Source organism: Ovis aries, chromosome 8 (genome assembly GCF_016772045.2).
Source record: "Ovis aries strain OAR_USU_Benz2616 breed Rambouillet chromosome 8, ARS-UI_Ramb_v3.0, whole genome shotgun sequence".
NCBI classification, from domain to species: domain Eukaryota; kingdom Metazoa; phylum Chordata; class Mammalia; order Artiodactyla; family Bovidae; genus Ovis; species Ovis aries.
Window position 1 is genome coordinate 83,242,825 of NC_056061.1, and position 24,991 is coordinate 83,267,815.

General features: G+C 47.6%; 1 protein-coding gene across 5 annotated transcripts in view; it reads left to right on the top strand.

Moving 5' to 3' along the window:
• FNDC1 (fibronectin type III domain containing 1) overlaps positions 1 to 24,991 on the top strand; it is a 116,260-nt gene that overhangs the window by 30,984 nt on the left and 60,285 nt on the right. For 4 of the 5 annotated variants that reach the window (XR_006060675.2, XM_027972627.2, XM_015097509.3 and 1 more), the window contains exons 4-5: positions 348 to 416; positions 18,610 to 18,816. Coding sequence is in view for 4 of the 5 variants with exons in the window: in XM_027972627.2 (XP_027828428.2) it covers positions 348 to 416; positions 18,610 to 18,816 (276 nt within the window). In the remaining variant the exon portion in view is untranslated. The remainder of the gene's footprint in view (positions 1 to 347; positions 417 to 18,609; positions 18,817 to 24,991) is intronic. The other variant, XM_027972628.2, reaches the window with a different exon arrangement.

A 24,991-nucleotide genomic window follows, 5' to 3' on the forward strand; every position in this document is an offset into this window, starting at 1 on the left:
ATTCAGAAATCATTAAGGAGTTCCCAAACAAGAAATTTTTAGACTTGTATAGCAAGCTGAAAGATTGAAAACTAGGAGAGATTTATCCCTTCTTCTAAAGTACTTTTGATATAGGTTACTAGCGCTTTGTCTTAAGTTGGGGGTACTCACTACAGTTAACCACGTATAAAAGACCAAAAATATGTGTTGTCCATACAGTTTAGGGGGCAGGTCACTTGCATGGCCCGAGCAGATCCTTTGGAAGATTGTTGAGGAGACCATTGAAATGTACATTGAGGGATGCAGTGAAGTGTGGAAAATCCAGTAGTCCTCCTTTCTAACGATCAAGTTGCGTTTTCCTAATTTAGGAGGTGAATGGATCAAGATTGATGGTTTTCCCATTAAGGGTCCAGGACCATTTAATGAAACCGTCACAGGTACTACTTGCTCACCCGGTTCATGTCTTCACTGAAGCACCATCTCGAAAGAGGGCTGTGCTTCTGTCACACACATGCGCTCACAAACCTTCATTTAGTTCCCATCGCTAAACTAACACACACGCCGCACCGTTTTGGTCGATCTGCACTGCACTGGATGGACCAGACTGCAGCCAGTATTGCTCATTCCTCACCGCTGTTTCATGTTCTGGTGTGGGGGTACGTCCTTGTCTACATCCGGGGATGCTGTTGCTCTGTTAACAGGCAAATATGGTGGTTGAGATGGCAGTCCTGGCCCGATGAGGATATTTACAGCTCTTCTGTGTGTGGATGCGGAAATGAATGGAGCCCACCAAACAGTGGCTTTACTGGGCAGTATGCTGCATCCAGGCTTTCTCTCCTTTCTGATGCACAGGATACTTTGCGATCCGTTCGATAACCTGCCTCCCATCTCTGCTCCATATTTGTATTCATGTGTGTCTTCTCATTTGGATGTGGATGTTGTCTGACCGTATCGTTTTACTTGTTGAGAGAAGTATTGACATTTCTTGTCGTGTCTCTTGAATATGTTTAATTAATGGTTAAACAGTAATGCAAAACAAAAGCAGTTATTTCAGAGTGTGGTTGAGTAAATATCCTAAAGGCAGTGTGGCAAGGCATGGTGTTTTCAAATACACCAATCTGGTATTATTGTTGAGAGGAAGGTGAGTATGTTGAAACCAGTGACCATAATCTGCCTCTCAAGTCAGATCTGATGGGTGTAGGCAGTTTCCAAAGACCATTTTATAAAAATAGGGAATGGAAGAACAAAACAGCCTGAAAAGGAAACTGAATTTTGGGAAAGGTGATGTGTTCTTGTTCAGATATGCTGGACTTAATGTAATGGACCTGTCTTATAGGTGATTGGTGATGAGGGCAAGAGGGAGGCCTGGGTTAGGAGCCATGCTGAAGAATGAGAGTTGGAGTAGGAAGAGTGAGGAGAGGCTGAGAATTAGGAGAGGCAAGAGTAAAGCCAAGGATCAAACTCTGGAAGACACGAACAGTGAAAGAGTCCAGAAGGTAGTACACCTAGAAAGTGTGTACAATAGGAAGGGTGTTTATTTCAGAGGTTGTCTCCTCCTACAGACACACATGTAAACATTCACACCTTTGACTGACAGATATACTGTGCCTTTGAGCCTTATACTTTGTCTTTTAAATAACCATTTTATTTTCAATCATCTTCCTGATAAAGTTTTTGAATGGCAGTTTTAGAATGCATATTATTTTTTCTTAAGTAGTTCATTTCTTATGCCGTCTTTAATAAAAACAGGCTTGTGTGTGTGTGTGTGTGTCCTTTTTGAGTAAGCATGTGGTATAGAAACCCTGGGAATTGAGAATCACAGCCCAGTTCACTACTGGATTTATGATTGTGAGATCCTTTAACCTCTCTCTGCAGGAGCCTCTGTGGGTTCTTGATGTCAAAGAATGCTCTGCCATAATATATAACACTGTATTTGTCATACATGGTGCTAAGAAAGATCCTGGAAGAAATTTTGCAGTGTATGATGTACAGCAGAACTTTGATAAAATGCATATCCAGAATAAATAGATTTAGCTCCAGAAGAAAAAAGACATTTCATTGTTAATGAAAATAATAAAAATAATTTATGAGAAACTATCAACAAGTGACCAACTTTGTATCTATACCTTTTGAAATAAGGCCTGGTAAATATGCTATGCTATTGAGGAATGGTTAATATATGATAATCCCATTAAACAAAAGAACTATTTTTGATTTGCACATCAAACATGGTAGAATGAATAGTGTCTTGCACTTATATACAATGCTTTTTCCCTCAAATGCATGTACAGTCTATTTTGATTTAATAAAATACAGTCTTTAAATTCAAAAATAAAAAAACAAACACCCAAGAAACCCAACAACAACAAAGGAAGGGATTTGTCCTAGAAATGCAGATATTATCATCTGCATCTGGTGTGAGGCCCCAAGGGTTGGCTCTCATGCTTTGATCTGTAATACCTCACGTTCTTCCAGTGTTTATTTGAAACTAGAGGAAAATCCATTCTTTTATTCTGCTGGAAACCATGGCTTCCGTTCAGATTTCAGAAGGCCTCTTTGCTGGCTGGAAATCTATCTTGACCTCATTGTCTTTACTTAAAAATGGGACTTTAGTTATGTAATTAATTCATTCAGTGCCTGTGGTTTTCCAGGCACAATTCTGGGTGCTAAAGATATAATAGTGAATAAGATTGACAAGGGTTTGCCTTAAGACTATATTCTAGTGGGAAAGAAAGACAGTAATTGTTGTTGTTAGGTTGCTAAGTCATGTCTGACTCTTTGCCACCCTATGGACTGCAGCACTCTAGGCTCCTCTGGCCTTTACGATACCCCAGAGTTTGCTCAGACGGACATGAATAGAATGGTTAGTGATGTTATTTAACCATCTCATCCTCTGCTGCCCCTTTCTCTTTTTACTTTCAACTTTTCCCAACTTCAGAGTCTTTTCCAATTCATTGGCTCTTTGCATCAGGTGGCCAGGGTATTGGAGCTTCAGCTTTAGCTTCGGTCCTTCTGATGAATATTCAGGGTTAATTTCCTTTAGCATTGACTGATTTGATCCCCTCGCTGTCCAGGGGACTCTCAAAAGTCTGCTCCAACACCACAACTCAAAAGCATCAGTTCTTCAGTGCTCAAGCCTTCTTTATGGTCCAACTCTCACATCTGTACATGACTACTGGAAAAACCATAGCTTTGACTATACGAATCTTTGTCGACAAAGTGATGTCAACGGCTTAGCTTTTTAACATGCTGTCTAGGTTTGTTATAGCTTTCCTTCCAAGGAGCAAGCGTCTTTTAATTAGTGAATGGCTGCATTCATTGTCCACAGTGATTTTGGAGCCCAAGAAAAGAAAATCTGTCATTGCTTCCATTTTCCCCCCCATCTATTTTCCATGAAGTGATAGGACCAGATGCCATGGTCTTAGTTTTTTGAATGTAGAGTTTCAAGCCAGCTTTTTGACTCTCTTCTTTCACCCTCCTCAAGAGATTCTTTTGTTTCTTTTCACTATCTGCCATTAGAGTGGGAAAGAAAGACAATAAGCAATGTAAGCAGAGAGTCAGGCATATAATCCGTATGAGTTTGGTAGGGATGCCATAACAAAATATCAGAGACTGGTTATCTTAAACAGTAGATATTTATTTCCTCACAGTTCTAGCAGCTCGAAGTCCAAGATGAAGGTGTAAGCAGGTTTGATTTCTCCCCAGGTCTTTTTCTCTGCCTTACCTTTCCTCTGTGGCCATGAACCCTTGGCTTCTCTGTGTCCAGATTTCTGCTTCTTTTAAGGACACCAGTCAGATGGGATTAGGGCCACCTTTGTAGCTTCATTTTAACTTAGTCACCTCCTAAGGCCCATGCTCCAAACGCAGTCCCATTCTGAGGTAATTTGGTTTAGATCTTAAACATAAAAATTTGAAAGAGGAGGGAGACAAAGTTTATCCTGTAACATGATCATAAATTCCTTGAAACATGAGCAGCGCTGTGATACAGAACAAGGTGGCAGCACCAGGCTGAGACCCTCTGGGACTGTCTGGGGGGATGGAGAGTGTGTGGTGAGTCCTGGAGGTGGTCAGGACCTGAGTGATTTTCAGATGGTCACTCATACAAATGTGGACGCTCTTATGGGGCTAAGCAAAAATGCAACTCTAGAGCAGAAGTTTTGACTTCCTCTGGTCACTCATCACATATCTTTTTGTTAGAAAGTGGTCTTGGTATTTAAATGTAAACTCTCTCCAGTTGAGATGTAAACCCATATCCCTTTGTTTTGTCCTTGGGGAAGAGATGTCACAAGTCCCTTCGCATATTGGAATCCTGTTATTCAGCTTTCCTGCAGACTTTTCTGAAGTTGTTTTAGCTTTTTTTCTGTGACTGGATCTGGGTAATCTGCTCTGTGCAGAGCCGGGCACTGGGGGTCAGGATGAGAACCGCGGTCCATCTCTGCTTCCAGCCAGACCATGGGCTCGGAGGGCAGTTCATGGGCTTTCACCGAGTTGTTCATCTGGGAAATTTTAGCTCTCAATAGGCTCATAAGTATTTTTAGTAATGCTGTGGTTTTCTAAAAATCGAATCCTTTGTGCTTTCCTCAAGCGATGGAGCCCACACTAGACCCAGAACTGAGATAAAAGTTTGATTTATACTTCGTATTTTCTTTCCATTCTATTTTAGTTCATGAAACTTACTAATTTTTTTCTTTTGACAGTTAAATTACAGCTCAGACTCAAGTTTAGCGTAGAGTTCACAATTCTCTTAGGCCATTAACAATTATTTATTTCTGGCCGTACTGGGTCTTCTGTTGTGCGGGCTATTCTCTAGTCGTTGTGCTCGGGCTTATCATTGTGGTGGCTTGTCTTGCTGCGGAGCGTGGGCTCTAGGCTGCTCAGGCTTCGGTAACTGTGTGATGTGGGCTCAGGCATTGAGCTCCTGAGCTCTAGAGCCGCGGCTCCACAGTTGGGGCACACGGGCTTAGCTGCTCCTTGGCACGTGGGATCTTGGGTTAGAACCTGTGTCTGCTGCATCTGCAGGTGACTCTTTGCCACTGAGCCACCAGGGATGCTCCCTCTTAGGCCATTTTCACCAGCATGATTCCCGTGGTCCAGCCATCCCCTTCCTTATCTCGGTCACTGCGACCTCCAGGCTGCTCCCCGAATCCAAACAGCTTGAAGGCACATGGTTCATTATGTGCATATCCACACTTGCGTCCCGGACTGCACAACTTCGGTGCTGACAATCCATTAGACAGTCTCCACTCCTGTCCCCTAGGATGGAGCTGCTCCCCTCCAAAACCTGGAATCATGAAATGCCCCATCATCTCGCTTCTTTAGCGCCGTCATGTCATTAGATTGTCCGGGCTTTGGGTCTGTAGACACTTCCCGTTGCCAGACTCCAGAAACTGTCTCCTGGCTCATTTCTGGCTTGTTTTATCTTGGTGCCGGCATTTCATCACACTCACGTCAGCACGGCCATGCCAGCCGCCCCCTCTCTCTGGCTGTCTGGTTTTCCCTCCTGAGTGCTAATTGCTGAGCCCGTGGGAGAAATGAGAACTAAGCTCATCCACCGTGTGACAGCTTCCTGTAGCTGGTTTTCTAAGTTCGTCTGGACCTTGGGTTTTGCTTGGAGATTATTCTGTTTGTCCTTTCTTGGTTTCCTTTCTTTCTCTCCAAAACTTGGCCGTTTTCTTCAAGTTCCTTCTTCCACCTGCCTTCCCCTCCTGACCTGCCCTCCCACCTGACCTTGCTTCCTTCTCCCTGGGAAATAAAGTTCATCAGGGTGACATCTCTTGTCTCCCCTGCCTTGACTTCTAAGCCCTCGTGGCTTCCTTTCCTTCTCCTGGCTCTGAGGAAAGGTTGCTATTACCACTTCTCTCTCAGGCTCACTTCATATACAGAGAGCTTCTTTGCATGCATGGTCAGGACCCAAGGGCTGTTCTGGATTCATCTTTGGAGCCCTCTGCTCCCCTGTAGGACCTGGCTCAAAAGCTAATTTGGGCAGGTGTCTAATTATTTGACAGTGAAACTGTGAGACCTGAAAACCGAAGCTTGGCCTCTTTCACTTCTTCCTTGGCACTCCTTTCATAGGACATATCTGTGGATGTGCCAGGAAAGACATCCAAGCATGTGTTTTGGTCTTTTCTATCAGTAGTTCATCAAAACGAGCACCCATCTTCAGGTGCGTTTTCTTGCTAGTTTGTTTATGTGGATGTGAAGTGAAGTGAAGTCACTCAGTCGTGCCCGATTCTTTGCAGCCTCATGGACTGCAGCCCACCAGGCTCCTCTGTCCACGGGATTTTCCAGGCAAAAGAGGACTGGAGTGGGGTGCCGTTTCTTCTCCAGAGGATTTTCCTGACCCAGGGATCGAACCTGGGTCTCCTGCCTTGTAGGCAGACACTTTACCATCTGAGCCACCAGGGAAGTCCCTATGTAGATGTGACTGATGTGGAATTTGAAAACTCTAACCCCACTGTTTTGAGATTGCCTCCTTCCCTAATCTGTTGGTTTAACAGCATAATGAATCCATCTAACCATAACCATCTCCACTGCTGACTCTGACTGCTACACCCCAGATTCACACTCAATCAACAGTGAGACCCTTCAGACATCTCAGCCATACAATGATGGGGCTCCCCCAAAAGGCTCCAGGGTCCTTTCTAAGAACCCTCTCAGATTCTAAACTTCCTTCTAAAGTTCTAGGGTTCCTTTCAGCTCTAGCATTTCATGAATTAACAACACTAAGGCACTCTGAATGAGTGATCCTAAGCTTGGCAAGCTGTTGGGAACCATTGTGGAGAAATGACTGTTTGCCTTGGTCTCCACCTTACTTGGAATGTTTTAGGCCAGCAAATCCCGAACTCATCTCGGCCAAGGAAGAAACACTGAATTATAGATTCTGGGTGTTGAGGTTGTGAGTGAATACACAGAGGTGCCCAGGATAAAGTATCACCTCCAGTGATACACTGGAAGTGCTGCCTTCCTTCTCTGGGTGCAAATGGTAGGCTTTCTGCCAAATGAGCCAAGGAGATGCCATGTTAACTCACTTAAACTGACCCATGTCAGTTTGACTGGGTAAGAGGAGCCACTGCAGTGCAGTGATAAGCAAACCAATCCTCCCTTGCTTCTGCCCTGGGGACACTACCGTGTAATCTGGAGCCAGGTCCTGGCTGCCGTGGGCCGGACTTGAGTGTTAAGTATTCCCCGCTCCACAGTTTTAAAATTAATTATGAATCAAAGACCGTCCTCTTTTCATATACTAGTTTCAATTTAAAAAGTCTCTGGCCCACAGGGAATTAATAATGTCTATGACATTAGTTTTCTCAGTAGCTCTCTCACGGAATTATTAGGTTTTTTAAAGTATGCAGTTTGGAGGGCAGACCTGGTTTCTGACTCCTGACCTGGGTGGGTGAGCTCCTTGAGGGCAGGGCAACAATGATTTACTCATCTTTGTATCTCCAGAGCCTGGGCAGAGCACAAAACAGGTGCTCAAGGAACGTTTACTGGGTGAAATGCTTTTAGAGGCTGCTTCTGCTCCACACCCGTGCCCAGGAAGTTGAACTGTGTGTCAGTAGCTCGGGCACCTCCATCTCGTTCAGCCACTGACTGTGGGGGTGGCCCCGGCAGGCCACTTGGTCACCCTAGAATAGTGCTGTCACTAGTCAGCGGTCCTGGTTCTTGCCCACTGTTTCTGTGGAGGGGCCTGGGTGAAGGATGGTGTTGAATGCATTTGGAGGCTGGAGTTCCTCAGGGCTGGTTGCTCTGTGGAGTCAGGTCCACCTGCTGTGAGCTCACCTCCCTCCATATTCAGATCTTTATCCTTCCATGGCTCAGATCTCTTTATCTGGGTGCTGGTTTCCAAGCCACCTCTCACATTAGAATGTGGTTCAGTTCAGTTCAGTTCAGTTGCTCAGTTGTGTCCGACTCTTTGTGACCCCATGGACTGCAGCATGCCAGGCCTTCCTGTCCATCACCAACTCTTGGAGTCCACCCAAACTCATGTCCATTGAGTCGGTGATGCCATCCAACCATCTCATCCTCTGTTGTCCCCTTCTCCTCCCACCTTCAATCTTTCCCAGCATCAGGGCCTTTACAAATGACTCAGGTCTGCATCAGGTGGTCAAAGGATTGGAGTTTCAGCTTCAGCATCAGTCCTTCCAATGAATATTTAGGACTGATTTCCTTTAGGATGGACTGGTTGGATCTCCTTGCAGTCTAAGGGACTCTCATGAGTCTTCTCCAACACCACAGTTCAAAAGCATCAATTTTTCGTGTGGTTAGAATGTGGTTAGACTTCATCAGCCTCAGAGTCCGTTCTTTCACCCTAAAAAGTAGGCAAGAGAGGCTTGAATACAGATGTTCTTGGGCGAGACTCCTGAGTTCCATCCCAGACAAGGATGCTGTGGGAAGGACTCAGCACAGGCCACCTGCCTGGAGGAGGCAGAAGTGGTGAGAAGCCTTCTCGGACACCACGACTGAAACCCACATTTTGCGGTGTTTCATCTCCCTGTCTACACTGATGAATGAGAATATCTGTGCATAGCTTTTCCTTTCAGTGAATCCTTAAGACACAGATGATGGGGAGCGAGGCCCTTCCCTCCAACGGACAGGCGCTTGTTTCAGAGGCTGAGGAGTGGCTGCTTTGACGGGGTGGGCGGGGGCTGTGGGCAGCTAGGAAGATGAACTGTCCCCACTGTCCTCGTGTGTGGGCCTTGAGTGCAACATTGGCCGACCTTGCCTTGCCTCCTGGAGGAACCTGCAGTAGTTAACAAACCCAACGTCCCGGTGGAGCCAGCATCTTGGGGGCTGGGTGCCATTTTCTGAGCATCTGTCACTGGCTTTTCTTTTGGTGTCTGAGGGCAGAGGAGGGCAGGGTGGAGCAGTGGGTGATACCCCTGAAGAGGGATGCAGCTTCTTACAAAGGATCTCTGGGCAGGTAGACGTCTTCCCCAAAAGAAACCACTTTCTTTGCTCAGTTGTCAACCTATTCATGTATTGTAACTGGACCTTTCATTTGCAGGCGGTATGTTGGATAGCACTGAAAACTGAGCTAACCAATAGCCGTTTAGCAGAAAAGGGGCTCTCATTTCTAGAGGACAACTGTGTCGCCGTTGGCTCCCAAATGAAACAAATGCAGAAGAGCTTTAGACAAAACAAACCAAGCCACAAAAACCTGGGAAAATTTTTCCTTAGGACCTCTAACACCCTTTTCTCTTAGCTTACCTCGACCAGGAGGCTGTCTCTGCGTCCGCAGTGAGGTGAGGAAATGCCAGAGGTCCGCATTTCAGCCATTGAGGAGCTCAGAAAAGGAGGCTCGCTTCCTTTGCTTTCTGGGTTCCTCCAGGGTGCTCAGGAAGCGCAGCTGAAAACTGAAGCATCAGCAGATGGGTCCAGATCAGAGGCTCCAATGATGCCTTTTTTCATCATGTAAAGTTTCACAGAGGAACCTTTACAGCTGGTCCCCCTCTTGCCTTCCACGCTAAGTCAGTGGGGGCTGGGCCAGGGATGGGGAGCAAGGGAGCTGAGCCCAGGCCAGGGCTCACCCCTGGTGCAGGTGGCTGAGGACCTTGGCAACTGATATTGCTGTTCCAGGCTTATCGCTGAGCCACTGCCCTGAGTAAGATGCGGGGACCTTAGCCAGTTCTGCCTGTGCAGCAGTGGGGAGACTGCTGACCTAATGAACAGAGAGTCCCCTCAAAGGTCTTATGATCTGTGAGACTGAGGGGCGTGTCCATGCAGACGGTTGTAGGACCATTGAATTCCTGTGTAGAGTTTGCCTGCATTGTTAATGTCTTGCTGGCCACCGTCTGGGAGTGACGCAGCCTCTGCCGCCTTGGTCCTGTGCAGTGACATTGATGGTGCAGTCTTCACTGATATTCATGTCACCGCTGAGATTATAGGACCTTTGGGCTTCCCTGGTGGCTCAGACGGTAAAGAACCCACCTGCAACACAGGAGACCCGGGTTCGATCCCTGGGTTGGGAAGATCCCCTGGAGGAGGGCATGAAAACCCACTCCAGTATCCTTGCCTAGAGAATCCCTATGGACAAAGGAGCCTGGCTGACTACAGTCCATTGGGTCGCAAAGAATCAGACAGGACTGAGCGACTTTCACTCACTGGGATCAAGGTCAGTAACTGTTGACCTTTTTGGATGACATCCTGGAGCTGCTGATATCCCGGTCATTCTTTGAAGCTTCTCAAACTGTGTCCTCAGAACTTGGGAGAACATCACACTGCCAGGAGAGCATGATGGGAACTATTTTCTTGGCAGAGACAACGGGAAGTGTTTTCTTGGTGCCCGGTCATTTAAAATGTTATTTTTGACTTTGAAGACAAACCAAAATATTATAGGGTAGTCTATAAAATTCAAATGCAATTTTGAGATAAAACCGAGCTTGTGGATCAGTTACCAATGCTCCAGGCTTGTGGGGGCCGAGTTTGTTTTCTTCGTTGTTACATGAACCTCGGTGAAGAGCGTGAGGGGCTCTGTTCAGCGGTAAAGTGATCCAGCACTTTAGTGAAACAAACAGCCGAGTCAAACAAGATGGCTGGAGTGGAGTGGTCCCAGGGCGGCTGGAGCATCTGCTTTGTTTCTGAGATGGTCCTGCTGGAGTTTTGAGGACCACGTTTGTGGCTCAGATGCTGGCAGCCCTATGCCAGCCTGTGGGGTTGGCCTCTGACTACACTGTCCCTGGGTTCCCTGTGGCTTCCTCATTTGGTGACAGCCAGGATGTCCCCACATGACCCTAGGAAGCAGGGAAGAGGAATCCGTGAAGAACTGGGCAGGGGGTGGCAGAACCTTAAACTGATGGCTGTGAGGTTTGGTGGCAGAACCTTAAACTGTTGGCTGTGAGGTTTGTTTGCTTTGAAAGTTAGCTTTACATGCTTCATAAAGGGCTTCCACAGCCCTAACATTACCAACATCATTAGTAATTGGCATTGATTCGCTTGGGGGCGATCAAGGTTCTTTGTTTCTCTTTCAAGACATTCTCTTTTCTCCCCATCCCTGAAAAAGCAGCAAGAATGGACCAACTCTGGTTGATGGCTTGGGGCGCTGTGCTAGCGTCTCTGAAGGATGCTGAGATACGTGCCTGTCACTCTGATTCTCCCCTTGGTGTCCACTCTGCTTCCCTGGCAGGCGGCCAGGCCCCTGGAGACTGAAACATGGGTAAATGTAAGGGGAATGGTGTGATGGATGGCTTCTGATGGGACGAATGGACTCACATTCCCTGGAGGGCAGCCAGGCCCTTGGGAACTTAGCCAGCATGTTCTGAATGCAGGGATGCTCATGACATGGCAGTCCTAGGTAGACGGTGATGCCTGGCTCTGCAGACCAGTCCTTTCCCAGGGGGGCACCCAGGGGGACGCTCTCCCAGATGGGCACTGTGTGTATGCCACAGTGTGGCTGCGGGTGACCCCAGCTCTGCAACCACTGTGAGCTTCTAAATAGGGGTGGAGAGAACCAGGGATGCAGCCCCAAAAGCCCTGGGTTCCAATGCCAGCTGAGTGCCTGGTGCTGTCTGGCTTGGAGAGTCTCCCTTACTCTCTTGGAGCCTCACTTCCATTGTCTGTAAATGGGGTGTTTATTGGGTTCTCATGGGGATGCTTGTCCAGTGCCTTACCTGGCAGGGATCCAGTCAATGATGAAGGTTGGTGATGCTCTGATAGACACTGTTTTGAAGTGAAGGCATGAGATTTCCTTTCCCCCTCTTGGGCTTCCTTGGTGGCTCAGATGATAAAGAATCTGCCTGCAATGCGAGAGACACAGATTCAATCCTTGGGTCAGGAAGATCCCCAGGAGAAGTGAATGGCAACTCAGTCCAGCATTCTTACCTGGAGAATCTGGTGGGCAGAGGAGCCTGGTGGGCTACAGTCCATGGGGTCTCAAAGAGTCCGACATGACTGAGTATCTAACACTCTCTTGTTAAATAGCTGGGCTTGTCCAAATAAACCGCAGTTCAGTGCATCATTAAATGTACGGAGGGCTTTGATTGGAGAGGAGAGTGGGGCATTAAAGGGAGACTTTAGAGTAAGGGTTGCACATCTGGTTGTGGGGGAGAAGAGCTCTGGGAGCCTTTCAGAGCTGTTGCAGGGGGACTAGGTGTGGGAATTCACCCAGGAAGAAGGAGCCCATGGCAGACCAAGGCTGTCAGGTGTTGCCAACCTGCCCGTACTCTGGCCTCGGCCAGCATTGGTGGGGAGGGCACCCAGACTCAGCGTGCGGGCAGCGGGTGTGCATCTGGTTCCTCTGGTTGAGATAGCTGGTGTCATCCCCACCCCGCCTCCCCGCACCCCAGTGCAACTTCCCTCCATCCCCGTCACCTCTTCCTAATCAGGCTGTTTCATCTCAAGTGCACCGAAGCTCCCAAATCTCACCTGTCCTGGATACAGGTGGGAGGGGGTGCCCCCACCCCCTGCCAAGGTGTTCTGATGCACAGTGCAGTGTGAGGACCGTGGTCCAGCCTCGTGGGCTGGATTCTCGCCCGTCCTCAAACCAGCGTCCCTGGTGGCCTTGAGGTCTGATGCCTGGGAAGGGTGGGGAGGCCGCCTGGGGCTGAGGCTGGGCAAGGGGAAGGGCGGCTCTTACTGCCCTGTCTGTGTGAAGCTTGGAGGCCAGCGCAGTGGATGTCAGGTAGGTCAGTGGGACAAACCACTTGCTCGCTGAAGCTCTAGACTGAGGGATCCCTCACGTTCTCCTGGAAACAAGAATGTCCTGCTAGTTGAGACCAAGCCAGGGAAAGTGGTCACCAGACAGCCAGGGCCATGGACTTTCATGCCAGTGAAGAGGAGGGGCTGGCTCAGAGTGGTGTGTGACTGTGAGATGCTGACAAGGACGAAGAATGATGCTTTCCACTTATGGTGCAAACAAAGCCACCTGGGTGTTGGCAGCCTCCTGTATGAGAAGGCTTTCAGAATAGAGTCTTTGGCAAGAAGTCCACTTTTTTTGCTCCTGTCTGGTTCTTTGAAAGTGAAAGTCGCTCAGTCGTGTCCGACTCTGCAACCCCGTGGACTATACAGTCCATGGAATTCTCCAGGCCAGCATACTGGAGTGGGTAGCCTTTCCCTTCTCTAGGGGATCTTCCCAACCCAGGGATTGAACCCAGGTCTCCCTCATTGCAGGTGGATTCTTTACCAGGTTCTTTGAAACGCATTTTTTTTTTTTTTAGTGTCCGCAGAAAACTCTGTGATGCAACCACAGCTCACCTTCTGAAAGGAGCCTCCTGCCCACCATGAATCTGTTAAAAGAGGGTTTTTATCATGACCGATCACAAACACAATGAGCACTTAATGTGTCCTTGATAGATGTCAGGACAGTGTGAATTACAAAACCCAGTGAGAGAGACACTGCTTGACCAAGGAGGAAGCTGAAGTTCAAAAGGCAGTGAGATGTAGACTCAAGATTCAGACCCTGGCTTTCGAGCCCATGGAAGCCCAATTCAGAAGCTACACGTTTAATGGCGCTGAATTGTAAATGGGCAAAGAAAGCATCATGTTGAATTTTGGATTTTTTTTTTGTGTGTGAAAAGAACAGATTTTTTTGACTCCCCATGATTTCAGAATACTTGCCAATTTGCATAGCTGGCGATACATATCAGGGGAGATGTTCTAATTCTGCCTGGCTTTCAGATGTTTGTTGTAGTTTACATGGGAATCGTTTCACCTCACTGACGTGCTTAGTGGACAGTGTGTGATTAATCGCTGTAGGTCTTCTAAGATCAATTCATTTTGAGCAACATCTACCTGGTTGAATGGTCTCCAGAACAAAGAAGGTAGTGTGTCCTGCCAGGTTCAAAATATACTTAGCACTGGTGGATGTGAACATCATTCCTCTTGGCAATGGTGATTTCCTGTTTTCAAGAGAAAAGGCTTACAGGGATTTATTAGAAAATTTTCAGAAGGCTTCTGTGAGGCTATCACACACAGCTTAGAGAAAACACTTAGGAAATCTCATGACAAGTGAACTTGAACCATATGAACAGATTTTCTTCATGTGTACATCAGCTTAAAAAAGGCTCCCAGACGATCTATAAAAGATCTATAAAAGCTAATTGACAGTGTGTTTCATCCAGAACATTAAAGAAAGGAACTTTTCAAAATACTTGAAAAAATTGGGGTTGGCTTTAGGGCTGTGTACAGCGGAATGACATCGTTACCTCACTCTGGTTTCTAGAGTCGATGGCCTTCTCTGGTTGCTAAGGGCAACCTGCTGAGTAGCTTCTCTGGTTCCTTAGTTATACTGTCTGATCCACTGAAAAAAAATGTATACATGCTGGCTGAGTCCCTTCTATGTTCACCTGACTCTATCCCAACATTGTTCACCAGCTATACCCCAGCACAAAACTGTTCTTGTTGTACAGCTGCTAAGTTGTGTCCAACTCTTTATGGCCCCATGGACTGTAGCATGCTAGGCTCCCCTGCCCTTCACCATCTCCCAGAACTTGCTCAGAATCATGTCCATTGAGTCCGTGATGCCATCCAACCATCTCATCCTCTGTCATCCCCTTCTCCTCCTGCCTTTCAGTCTTTCCCAGCATTAGGGTCTTTTCCAATAAGTCAGCTCTTTGCACCAGGAGGCCAGAGTATTAGAGCTTCAGCCTCAGCATCAGTCCCTCCAGTTCAGGGTCATTTCCTTTAGGATGGACTGGTTGGATCTCCTTGCTATCCAAGGAGTTAAAAAAACAAAACAAAACACATACCTGCAAATGTGAGGCCTACTATGCAAGGCATTATGCTCACACTTGGAAGGGGGCCTGTCCAGCTTAGAACCCATGTTTCACGTTTATTAGCAGAAGAGGTTGGGTGGCTGGTGGGATGGCATGAGTGGATGGGGTCTCGGTGGATGAGTGGGGAGACTGGCATCAGGGTGGCTGCATTCAGCTCGCTGTTTGGCACTTAGTCATGTGGCCTTGGGTCAGGTACTTCATCTCTTGATCCTCAGTTTTCTTGTGGGGATTATGACGTCTGACTTCCTTGCCTGGGAGATGTTGGAAGGACAGTTAAAATGAACCATGTGAGCGCTTGTAACCAAGTGTGAGGTTCTCTGTAGAAGAGGCAGCGTGGTTGGTCGTAGGGCTGGCCTCAGCCCTGTTGCCAAAGCTTGCTCAGCAGGCCTGGCTTTGTTCCGGAACCCTGGTGTGGAGGGTTGGATGGCAGCCCAGAGCCTGGGGTTGGGGAGCCCATACAGTCTGAGGGGGCAGCTGCTGTCCCTGCCACTGGGCAGTGTGGCTGAGATTTAGTGGGCCTGGCCTGGGTCAGGATCTCAGGCCAAAACCTGTTTCATCTGGGACGGAGTCCCTTGTTCTTGGAACCTCCCCCATTCTTCTTCCTCAGGGACCCCGGCACTTCAGGACACGCCAGTGGTCTTTTTCCTTCTTTCTGTTTGTTCAAAATTTTGCTCTTGAGTGTCAAGGGTTATTTGTTCTGGAGCATAGGCCCACCGCTCTCCCCAAATGAAGAAGACGTGTTAGTTGCTCAGTCATGTCCTACTTTGCAACCCTCTGTCCACGGAATTCCCCAGGTAAGAATACTGGAGTGGGTAGCCATCTCCTTCTCCAGCGGATCTTCCCGACCCAGGGACTGAATCCGGGTCTCCTTCACTGTTGGTGGATACTTCACCGTCTGAGCCACCAGGGAAGCCCCAAGGCCCCGAGGCGAGGCCTGCTCTCCGCCGATGCTGGTTCCACTGTAAAGTAGATGAGCTGGCTGGGTCTCAGGGTGAGGGCCGGGCCACAGAGCCGGGATGCCATCTCTGTTCAGTGATTTACTTCTTAGCTAAATCTTGTTAGACCCATGCATGTGTTTTCGGTCAAGTTGCCCATTTTGCTGGAGATCACCCCAGAAGTCCCAGACGGATGGGCGGCTCTCTGCAGTGGTGGGGAGAGTGGTTGTGTCACTCGGGGCTTTAGAACAAGAGTGAGTGGAGAGGGCAACCCTGAGGCTGGGCACATCGGTGACAGCACCGTGATACCCACCACATTTACCGCTGCCCTGAGGAGATAGCCTGTGGCCGCCGTGGGGGCAGAGGGGAGCCTGCCAGTCCTGCTGGGAAGAGCAGTGCAAATGGCCTGTGGCAGCTCGAGCAGGCATCATTTCTCACATCCACATCCCCGAGGGTCCCTTGAGGAGGTATAAGTTTTTCTTAAGAGTAAAATGAATACCATGTATTATTGGCAGACAGAATTTTTAAATAATTTATTTTTAATTGAAGGATAGCTGCTTTTCAATATTGGTTTGATTTGTGCCATACATGAATTAGCCTTAGGTGTATATATGTCCCCTCACTCCTGAACCTCTCTCCCACCTGCAGCCCATTCCCACCCCTCTAGTTGTTACAAAGCCCCGGTTTGAGTTCCCTGAGTCATATAGCGAATTTCCATTGACTGTCTATTTTATATACGGTAGTATACGCATCCGGGCTACTCTCCCCATTCATCTTACCCTCTCCTTCCTCCCCACTGCCCTGTTCATAAGTCACTTCTCTAGGCAGACATCATTTTCACATTATAGACTTCTTAAAAAGAAAAAGCCCTGATGCCTGCCCAAAGCTGGACACTCTGGAACCAAACGCCAGCCTCAGGGGGTTTACCTGGAAGAGGCTGTGGCCTCGCTCATCAGAGGGGCTTCTGTTAAAACAGAGTGTTGTAGGTGGTGATAGTTTGTGTTGGAGGCTCACAGAGTACAACTTGACTCGGAAGATGTAAAGAGAATGAAGCCAAGTTTTCTGCTTCCTTTAAAATTTCCTCTCTTGACCTCTGTTCCCCTGCCTATGGCTCACGTCAAGTTTCTTTCATGACTTTGCATAAAGCTGAAAATGATGCAAACACTATTCCTGAAAAGGTAAACTTGGTGGTGTATTTTGTTCTGATGCATGTCATCCAAAAATGTGCTGACTTCAAAAGCCAAACCAAAGTCTCATCAAGACTAGGCATGCCACCCCTTGTCCAGATTTTGAGTCTCGTGAGGCGTTTTTACCAGATATTTTCACTACTGGCTTTTAAAAAACGATTCCTACCCTAGCCCCGCATGGACAAGGTCTGTTCAGCAGTGACACATGCTGATGAGGAAAATCCACAGTCACCCACAGATAATGCAAGCGCTTAATGAGATTTGACAGTCTGGATCTTTCTAGAAACATTGAGCGTCCCCATTGGGACTCATAAGAAAAATCAACTCATAGGATTAATGTAGGAATTCATTCAGTGAGTCAGTACTGTGCTGTTAATGAATTGGACTATTTGTACTAAACACTTGAGACAAATTTGCTTTTCAATTATAGAGATGCGCATATTTGTCATTTCCATATTCCTTGGTGGTCCCTAATTTTTATAGAGGCTAGATTCTTGAAATGGAGAGCCCATCTATGAACTTGGAATAAAGCTGAGTTCAGTTCACATCACCAAGGTGCAAGACAAAATTTTATATAGTTAGTTCATTGACATTGCTATTGGATTAAAACCAAAAAAATCTCAATAATCACTACTTGGTGTATTGGGGAAAATACCATGATATGATATTCTCTTAGCAGCCTTTAAGAATGAGGGTGCCCAGTGACTAATTAGGTAGCTCCAGCTAATACACAAAAGGATATTTCTTTTGGTTCGAAGACAAGTCAGGTGATTGACTTCTTAGCATAACCATCTCTAATGGCTATTATTGTGCAGTTGAAACTCACACTAACTCATGGTATTTTTTGTTTGTTTGTTTTGTTTTAGTTAGCGTTAAAATATTCACTTAGGTGGGAATTTTCCAGTCTAATAAAGTTAGAATTGGTGATGGGGGTGATGTACATAGTGGAGGAACGATGCTTGGGAAATATACCTGGCTTACATAGTCAGAGAGACATTCACTGGGTCACTGGATCCCCCAAAAGGGCTAGAACGTGGCCCGCCGTCAGAAACAGGCAGTGTAGTCATCACGTAGTCTGTCGCCCTTGCTCCCAAACGTATCATCAGCTCTTAATCGATGTAAAAACAAAACTTCGAACACTAAGTATTGGCCTTGCTTTGAGAATGTTAACTATGAGAGCGACTCCTGAGACTCATCAGCTTAGTAAGAGTGCTGGAAATGGATTCATTTAGCAGCAAGGCAACAGCAGACGTGGGGCACAGCAGCAGGGTTTGTCTGAAGGGGCACGACTTGGACACGCCAGAGAAATTAAAATCAAAACCAGAAAGCAGGATTGAGCTCTTAGCGAGTCACCGTAAAGACAAGGAAAGCCCAGTTTTTCTTCAAACTTATAGTGGAAAAGCTTCCAGGAAGACAGTTAAAAATAGCATGAAATTGTGTTTGCTATATTTTATGCTGACCCTTTGCTTTCACCAGAGGATATATAGTTTTTGGCTTTAAGGGGGCAAGAGGAAATAGATGAAAAGGACCACTGTAAAGCATCCAGGATTTCTGGCTGGCAGTCTCATACATGGTATGTTTTCACTTTAAATCCTTGAGACCTCTCGGCCTCCTGTGTGGGGTGGACACCAACTGTCGATACCCTTGGGGGAAGAATGTTCTTACTAGAACTGGTTACCCAAAGTGGATGTTTTAAGCCCAGCTGCTGATTGTCGTGGCTCCATCTTTGGGCACGCTTTTCCCTCCTCTGTCGGGAGCTCTGGGGTTTGCTGTTTAACGGTCTTGTGTCGTGTCCTCTTTAAGAAAAGGACGTGCCCAACAAGCCCTTGCGGGTCCGAGTCCGCTCCTCCGACGACCGGCTGTCCGTGGCGTGGAAGGCACCGCGCCTGTCTGGAGCCAAGAGTCCACGCCGATCCCGGGGCTTCCTTCTGGGCTACGGAGAAAGTGGCCGGAAGATGAATTACGTCCCACTGACGAGAGATGAGCGAACGCATGAAATCAAAAAGCTAGGTGAGTTTCATGTTCATTGCCGTTCGATGTCTTAATGATCTTGGCGATCATTTTTAGATCTTGACGCTCCTTTGAACAGAACGTTGTCTTTCGGCTGTGATGTTCATTTTCCAGGTGTTTCAGTTATTCGGAAATTCACTGTTTGTTCTGCCCTCCCTCCACGCCTCTGTCCTTTTCACCTTCCATTAGCGGAGGGACAAGGCCGCCCAAGAAGTGTCCATCAGTGGCTTCCTGACCGGGGTCACGCTGATGCCATGATGTGGGTCGGTTTTCTGGATGTGCTGCGGTTGGAGGGGGGCGGTTGGTGGTGGTGAGCCTAAACGCTTTTCCCATCTTGGCTCCACTTTCATCGTGTTTAGCTTTTTAAAAAATATAATTTCATTTGTTTATTTTGGGCTGTGCTGGGTCATCATCACTGTGCGGGCTTTTCTCTAGTTGTGGCGAGTGGGGGCTCCTCTAGCTGCGGTGCACAGGCTTCTCGTTGCAGTGTCTCCTCTCGTTGCGGAGCACAGGCTCTAGAGTGTGTGGGCTTCCGTAGTTGTGGCTGTGGACTCTAGAGCGCAACCTTAATAGTTATGGCCTACAGGCTTATTGCTCTGAGGCCTGTGGGATCTTCCCAGAGATCAGGGATCGAACCCATGTCTCCTCCATTGGCAAGCAGATTCTTTACCACTGAGTCACCAGGGAAGCCCCGTCGTTTAGCTTTTTAAGCTTCATCTTAGATCCTGGGGCACTGGACCTTGGGTCCCATCGAGTGTGGTGGCAGCTGATGGAGCCTGTGGCCCAAGCCTGCCCTCCTTCCTCTTTGCAAACTCTCACTGGATGAAGGAGGCATCGGATCATCGGCCATGGAGGCTGAAGGAACGTTTGCTGGGAGAGGTTATGAGCTTGGTTGCCTGGTTCGAGGCCTGGAGAGTGGACACGGGCCACGCTCCAAGGTGGGGCAGTGATGATCCCTTGCTCCTGGCATTCCTCGGGGGTGCCCTGCAGCACTGCTTTTCTTCCTTCCTTTACGCTACCTTATCTACATGATGAGTTTGGTAGGAGGCGCCGGACAAGCATGGCTGGGCCCCTTCCTTCCGCATCCTGTAGGGGAAGCTGGGCTGCAGAGCACACAGTCTGTTCTGCTCCTCTGTGGCCGAGTCATGGAGGGCCCAGGTTTGCTGGGGCCATGAGGTCTGTCTGCCTCTGGGGTTTGGTCTGACCTGCCGCAAGTCCTCCAGCTTGGTGTGCACCAGCAAGAGGTCCTGTGCCCTCCCCCGCTGCTTAGTCTTGTTCCCCTCCTAACTGAATCAGTGCTCAGGCGAGGAAGAGGGTGTGATTCTACTGGGTCCTGCTGAGACTCCATGGGGATGTGGGGGTCTCATCACGATGCAGTTGTGGCCCAGCTCCCAGCACACACGATGAGGGGCTGGAGACTGACCAGGGCAGGTTTGAGCTGCTGGAGGTGCTGAGCTGGGCTGGATTTCCCCTCTGAAAGATCCTCAGAAGTTACCTTACTTCTCTGCTCAGATACCCGCTGTTGGAAAAGTCTGTCGGGCATTCCTAGGGCAGGATCGGCCTGGCATCCTGTGGGCTTTATGAGGTCGCCACGTGGTTGCACAGGCAGCCATGAGCTGGGCATGGCATCGAAGCCTCAAAATAGATGCCAGGCTTTTTCCAGCCAGAAGAGACTACCTATCTGTCTACTCCAAAGCCACATAAAGCCACTACAGATTGCGGGAGAGACTGGAGAAATCTGAGTGGTCCATGTTTTGTGAAGGCTGGCTTCAGTATTAGCAGCAAGGCCCAGAGCTAGAGGCTTGACACCTCATTCATTCATCCATCCATTCCGGGGCCTACCCCTAGCCCTGAGTGGTTGCGCTGTGCAGGTTACGTGGTGGTTTCGGGGAGTCAGGCCAAATTCTACCCAGAGCATCAGCAGGAGAGCCGAGTCCCCGCCTTTGCGTCTCTGACACGGCAGGTGAGCACTGTGCAAGTGGGGAGTTCTCACTGCCCGGAGCTCTTTCCTAGACACCACACATTGAAGTGTCCTTTGGTGTTGACGAGTTTTTCATCTGACTGGTTCTGTTAACTTTTTGTTTCCTTAGTAGTGAAGCCCTGGCTCACTTGGGCATAGCAGAAGGATTTTTTTTTTTTTTTTTTTTGGCTTCCTGAACTTGAGCAAATGTTGGCACTGAGGTCAGGGGTAGGCCCCAGTCCTAGCCTGAATGGACAGCTCAGGACTCCACCTGCTAGTTTTGGAATGTTCACCAAATAAAAGTGCTGGATTCACCATCGTGAAGATCCACGTGATCACTTAGGAGGTCTCACTGGACACTAGCTCATCCTGGCCGGGGGGATGGGGCGACGTGACTTCCTGGGGATGCTGGAGTGGCCTGTTGTGTTTGAGGACGCTGGTCTCCTTACTTTATCCTGAGTAGGATTTTAATTCCACTGGTAATGGAGATGCCACGGAAAGCATGGTACTGCAGGGAATTCCCAAACCTTAAGGAAACCTGGAGAAAAATGGGCCTGTGGTTCTGTCAGCAGAAACCCTGCCCTCAGAGTCATTCATCAAACACATCCCCTTGGGCATCTTCTAAGTCAGGCATCATCCTGGCATGGCGTCCCCGCAGTCCCGTACAGGAGCAGACGGTCCCCAGAGTGTGTAGAGCTCACTGTTGTGAAAGTGGCTGCAGGGGACAGAGAAGCATCAGGGGCAGGCGGCTCTCTGGCCTCCAGGAGGGGCCACCAGTGTTGAATCTTGTAGTCAGAGGAGTGCCCCAGGGGGTGGTTGTATACGGAGGGGGAGGAGGTGGCCAGCCCAGCGGAGGTGGGACAGTAAAGAGGAACGAGACTTTGGAGTCCTTCGGGACATTTCCGTGGATCTTCGGGAGTCAGTTTCTGCCACATCACCCTGAGGTCAGGAAGTGAGCGGAATCGGTGGCTCTGATGAGCAGGGGTGGGACCTGGGGTCCCAGGGGTCCCTTGGATGGTGATGCTGTGCTCATTTTGGAAATTTTGTTTCTACTCTATTCAATGATAAAGGAGCGCAGGAAGAAGTGTGCTTTTATACCACTGGGTCTCTATAATATTTCTATGAAAAAGTGGTGAACTGTGGCATGCCCAGCTCTCAGGCGCTTTCTCGGCCCAGGGTCAGTACCCCGTGGGCTCTGGGCTCTCTGCCCCTTCTCACCTATGTTAGTAAGAGCCCAGGGCTTGTCTGAGACCAGCCTAGCATTTGGGCCATGTCCTTGGGGTCATCTCACCCCACTGAGCTGGCTCCTCATCCATGAAATGGAGATGATGAGACTGGCTTCCTCGTGGGGCTTGTTGGGACTAAGCGAGGAACTGAGATAAAATGCTTAACCTGACACAGAGACTAGACCCGGCACACTCGAGCCGGTGTTGTAGTTTACTGCAGTGTAGCCTGTTCCCTGGAGATCGTCTCAGGCCACACTGACCTGGAGAGTACAGCAAGTCAAGAATCTGGGGATTCAGCAAATCAAGAACTTTAAGGATTATATTGCAGACATGCAGGAGAGTCCGTCGTGGGAAACTGGTCTTTTCTTGGTGGTTCCTGATAAACAAAGAGCCACCGCTTTTCACAGTTAGTTCTTTACACACATTCCTGGATTGTGAAATTGAACAGTAAAAATTTTCTTTGTGGACATTTGATGTGCTTGTCAGTAGCACCAAGAGATTAACAGATCTGAAGGGACTCCAATGTTGAGACATTTAATGTTCTGGGAATTCAAGTGTTACAAGCTTGATTCTTCCTTTTTGTAAAACGTTAACATTTCACAATTTTCTGAGAGAATAAGATGTGAGAGCCTCAGCCTAATAATGTACTCTGGTCACAGTGTGAGTTTCATCTGCCTTATGTATGTATGTATTTATGACTCAATGACATGAGTTAGAGTAAACTCTGGGAGTTGGTGATGGACAGGGAGGCCGGGTGTGCTGCAGTCCATGGGGTCGCAAAGAGTGAGATGTGACTGAGTGACTGAACTGAACTGAACTGATGTATGTATAGATACATAGAGACCATGCAGCTTGTCACTTGTTACTCCTTCTGAAACTCACAGAAAACTAGTCAATCTGATCACACTAGGACCACAGCTTCGTCTAACTCAATGAAGCTAAGCCATGCCTGCGGGGCAACCCAAGATGGGTGGGTCATGGTGGAGAGGTCTGACAGAATGTGGTCTACTGGAGAAGGGAATGGCAAACCATTTCAGTATTCTTGCCTTGAGAACCCCATGAACAGTATGAAAAGGCAAAATTATAGGATACTGAAAGAGGAACTCCCCAGGTCAGTAGGTGTCCAATACGCTACTGGAGATCAGTGGAGAAATAACTCCAGAAAGAATGAAGGGATGAAGTCAAAGCAAAAACAATACCCAGCTGTGGATGTGACTGGTGATAGAAGCAAGATCTGATGCTGTAAAGAGCACTATTGCATAGGAACCTGCAATGTCAGGTCCATGAATCAAGGCAAATTGGAAGTGGTCAAACAGGAGATGGCAAGGGTGAACATCGACATTCTAGGAATCAGCGAACTAAAATGGACTGGAATGGGTGAATTTAACTCAGATGACCATTATATCTACTACTGTGGGCAAGAATCCCTAAGAAGAAATGGAGTAGCCATCATGGTCAACAAAAGAGTCTGAAATGCAGTACTTGGATGCAGTCTCAAAAACGACAGAATGATCTCTGTTCATCTCCAAGGCAAACCATTCAACATTACAGTTATCCAAGTCTGTGCCCCAACCAGTCACGCTGAAGAAGCTGAAGTTGAATGGTTTTATGAAGACCTACAAGACCTTTTAGAACTAACACCCAAAAAAGATGTCTTTTTCATTATAGGGGACTGGAATGCAAAAGAAGTCAAGAAACACCTGGAGTAACAGGCAAATTTGGCCTTGGAATGCGGAATGAAGCAGGGCAAAGACTAATAGAGTTTTGCCAAGAGAATGCACTGGTCATAGCAAACACCCTCTTCCAACAACACAAGAGAAGACTCTACACATGGACATCACCAGATGGTCAACACCGAAATCAGATTGATTACATTCTTTGCAGCCAAAGATGGAGAAGCTCTATACAGTCAACAAAAACAAGACCAGGAGCTGACTGTGGCTCAGATCATGAACTCCTTATTACCAAATTCAGACTGAAATTAAAGAAAGTAGGGAAAATCACTAGACCATTCAGGTATGACCTAAATCAAATCCCTTATGATTATACAGTGGAAGTGAGAAATAGATTTAAGGGCCTAGATCTGGTAGATAGAGTGCCTGATGAACTATGGAATGAGGTTCATGACATTGTACAGGAGACAGGGATCAAGACCATCCCCATGGGAAAGAAATGCAAAAAAGCAAAATGGCTGTCTGGGGAGGCCTTACAAATAGCTGTGAAAAGAAGAGAGGCGAAAAGCAAAGGAGAAAAGGAAAGATATAAGCATCTGAATGCAGAGTTCCAGAGTATAACAAGAAAAGATAAGAAAGCCTTCTTCAGCAATCAGTGAAAAGAAATAGAGGGAAAGAACAGAATGGGAAAGACTAGAGATCTCTTCAAGAAAATTAGAGATACCAAGGGAACATTTCATGCAAAGATGGGCTCAATAAAGGACAGAAATGGTATGGACCTAACAGAAGCAGAAGATATTAAGAAGAGGTGGCAAGAATACATAGAAGAACTGTACAAAAAAGATCTTCACAACCCAGATAATCATGATGGTGTGATCACTCATCTAGAGCCAGACATCCTGGAATGTGAAGTCAAGTGGGCCTTAGAAAGCATCACTACGAACAAAGCTAGTGGAGGTGATGGAATTCCAGTTGAGCTATTTCAAATCCTGAAAGATGATGCTGTGAAAGTGCTGCACTCAATATGCCAGCAAATTTGGAAAACTCAGCAGTGGCCACAGGACTGGAAAAGGTCAGTTTTCATTCCAGTCCCAAAGAAAAGCAATGCCAAAGAATGCTCAAACTACCGCACAATTGCACGCATCTCACATGCTAGTAAAGTAATGCTCAAAATTCTGCAAGCCAGGCTTCAGCAATATGTGAACCATGAACTTCCTGATGTTCAGGGGGTTTTAGAAAAGGCAGAGGAACCAGAGATCAAATTGCCAACATCCACTGGATCATCGAAAAGGCAAGAGAGTTCCAGAAAAACATCT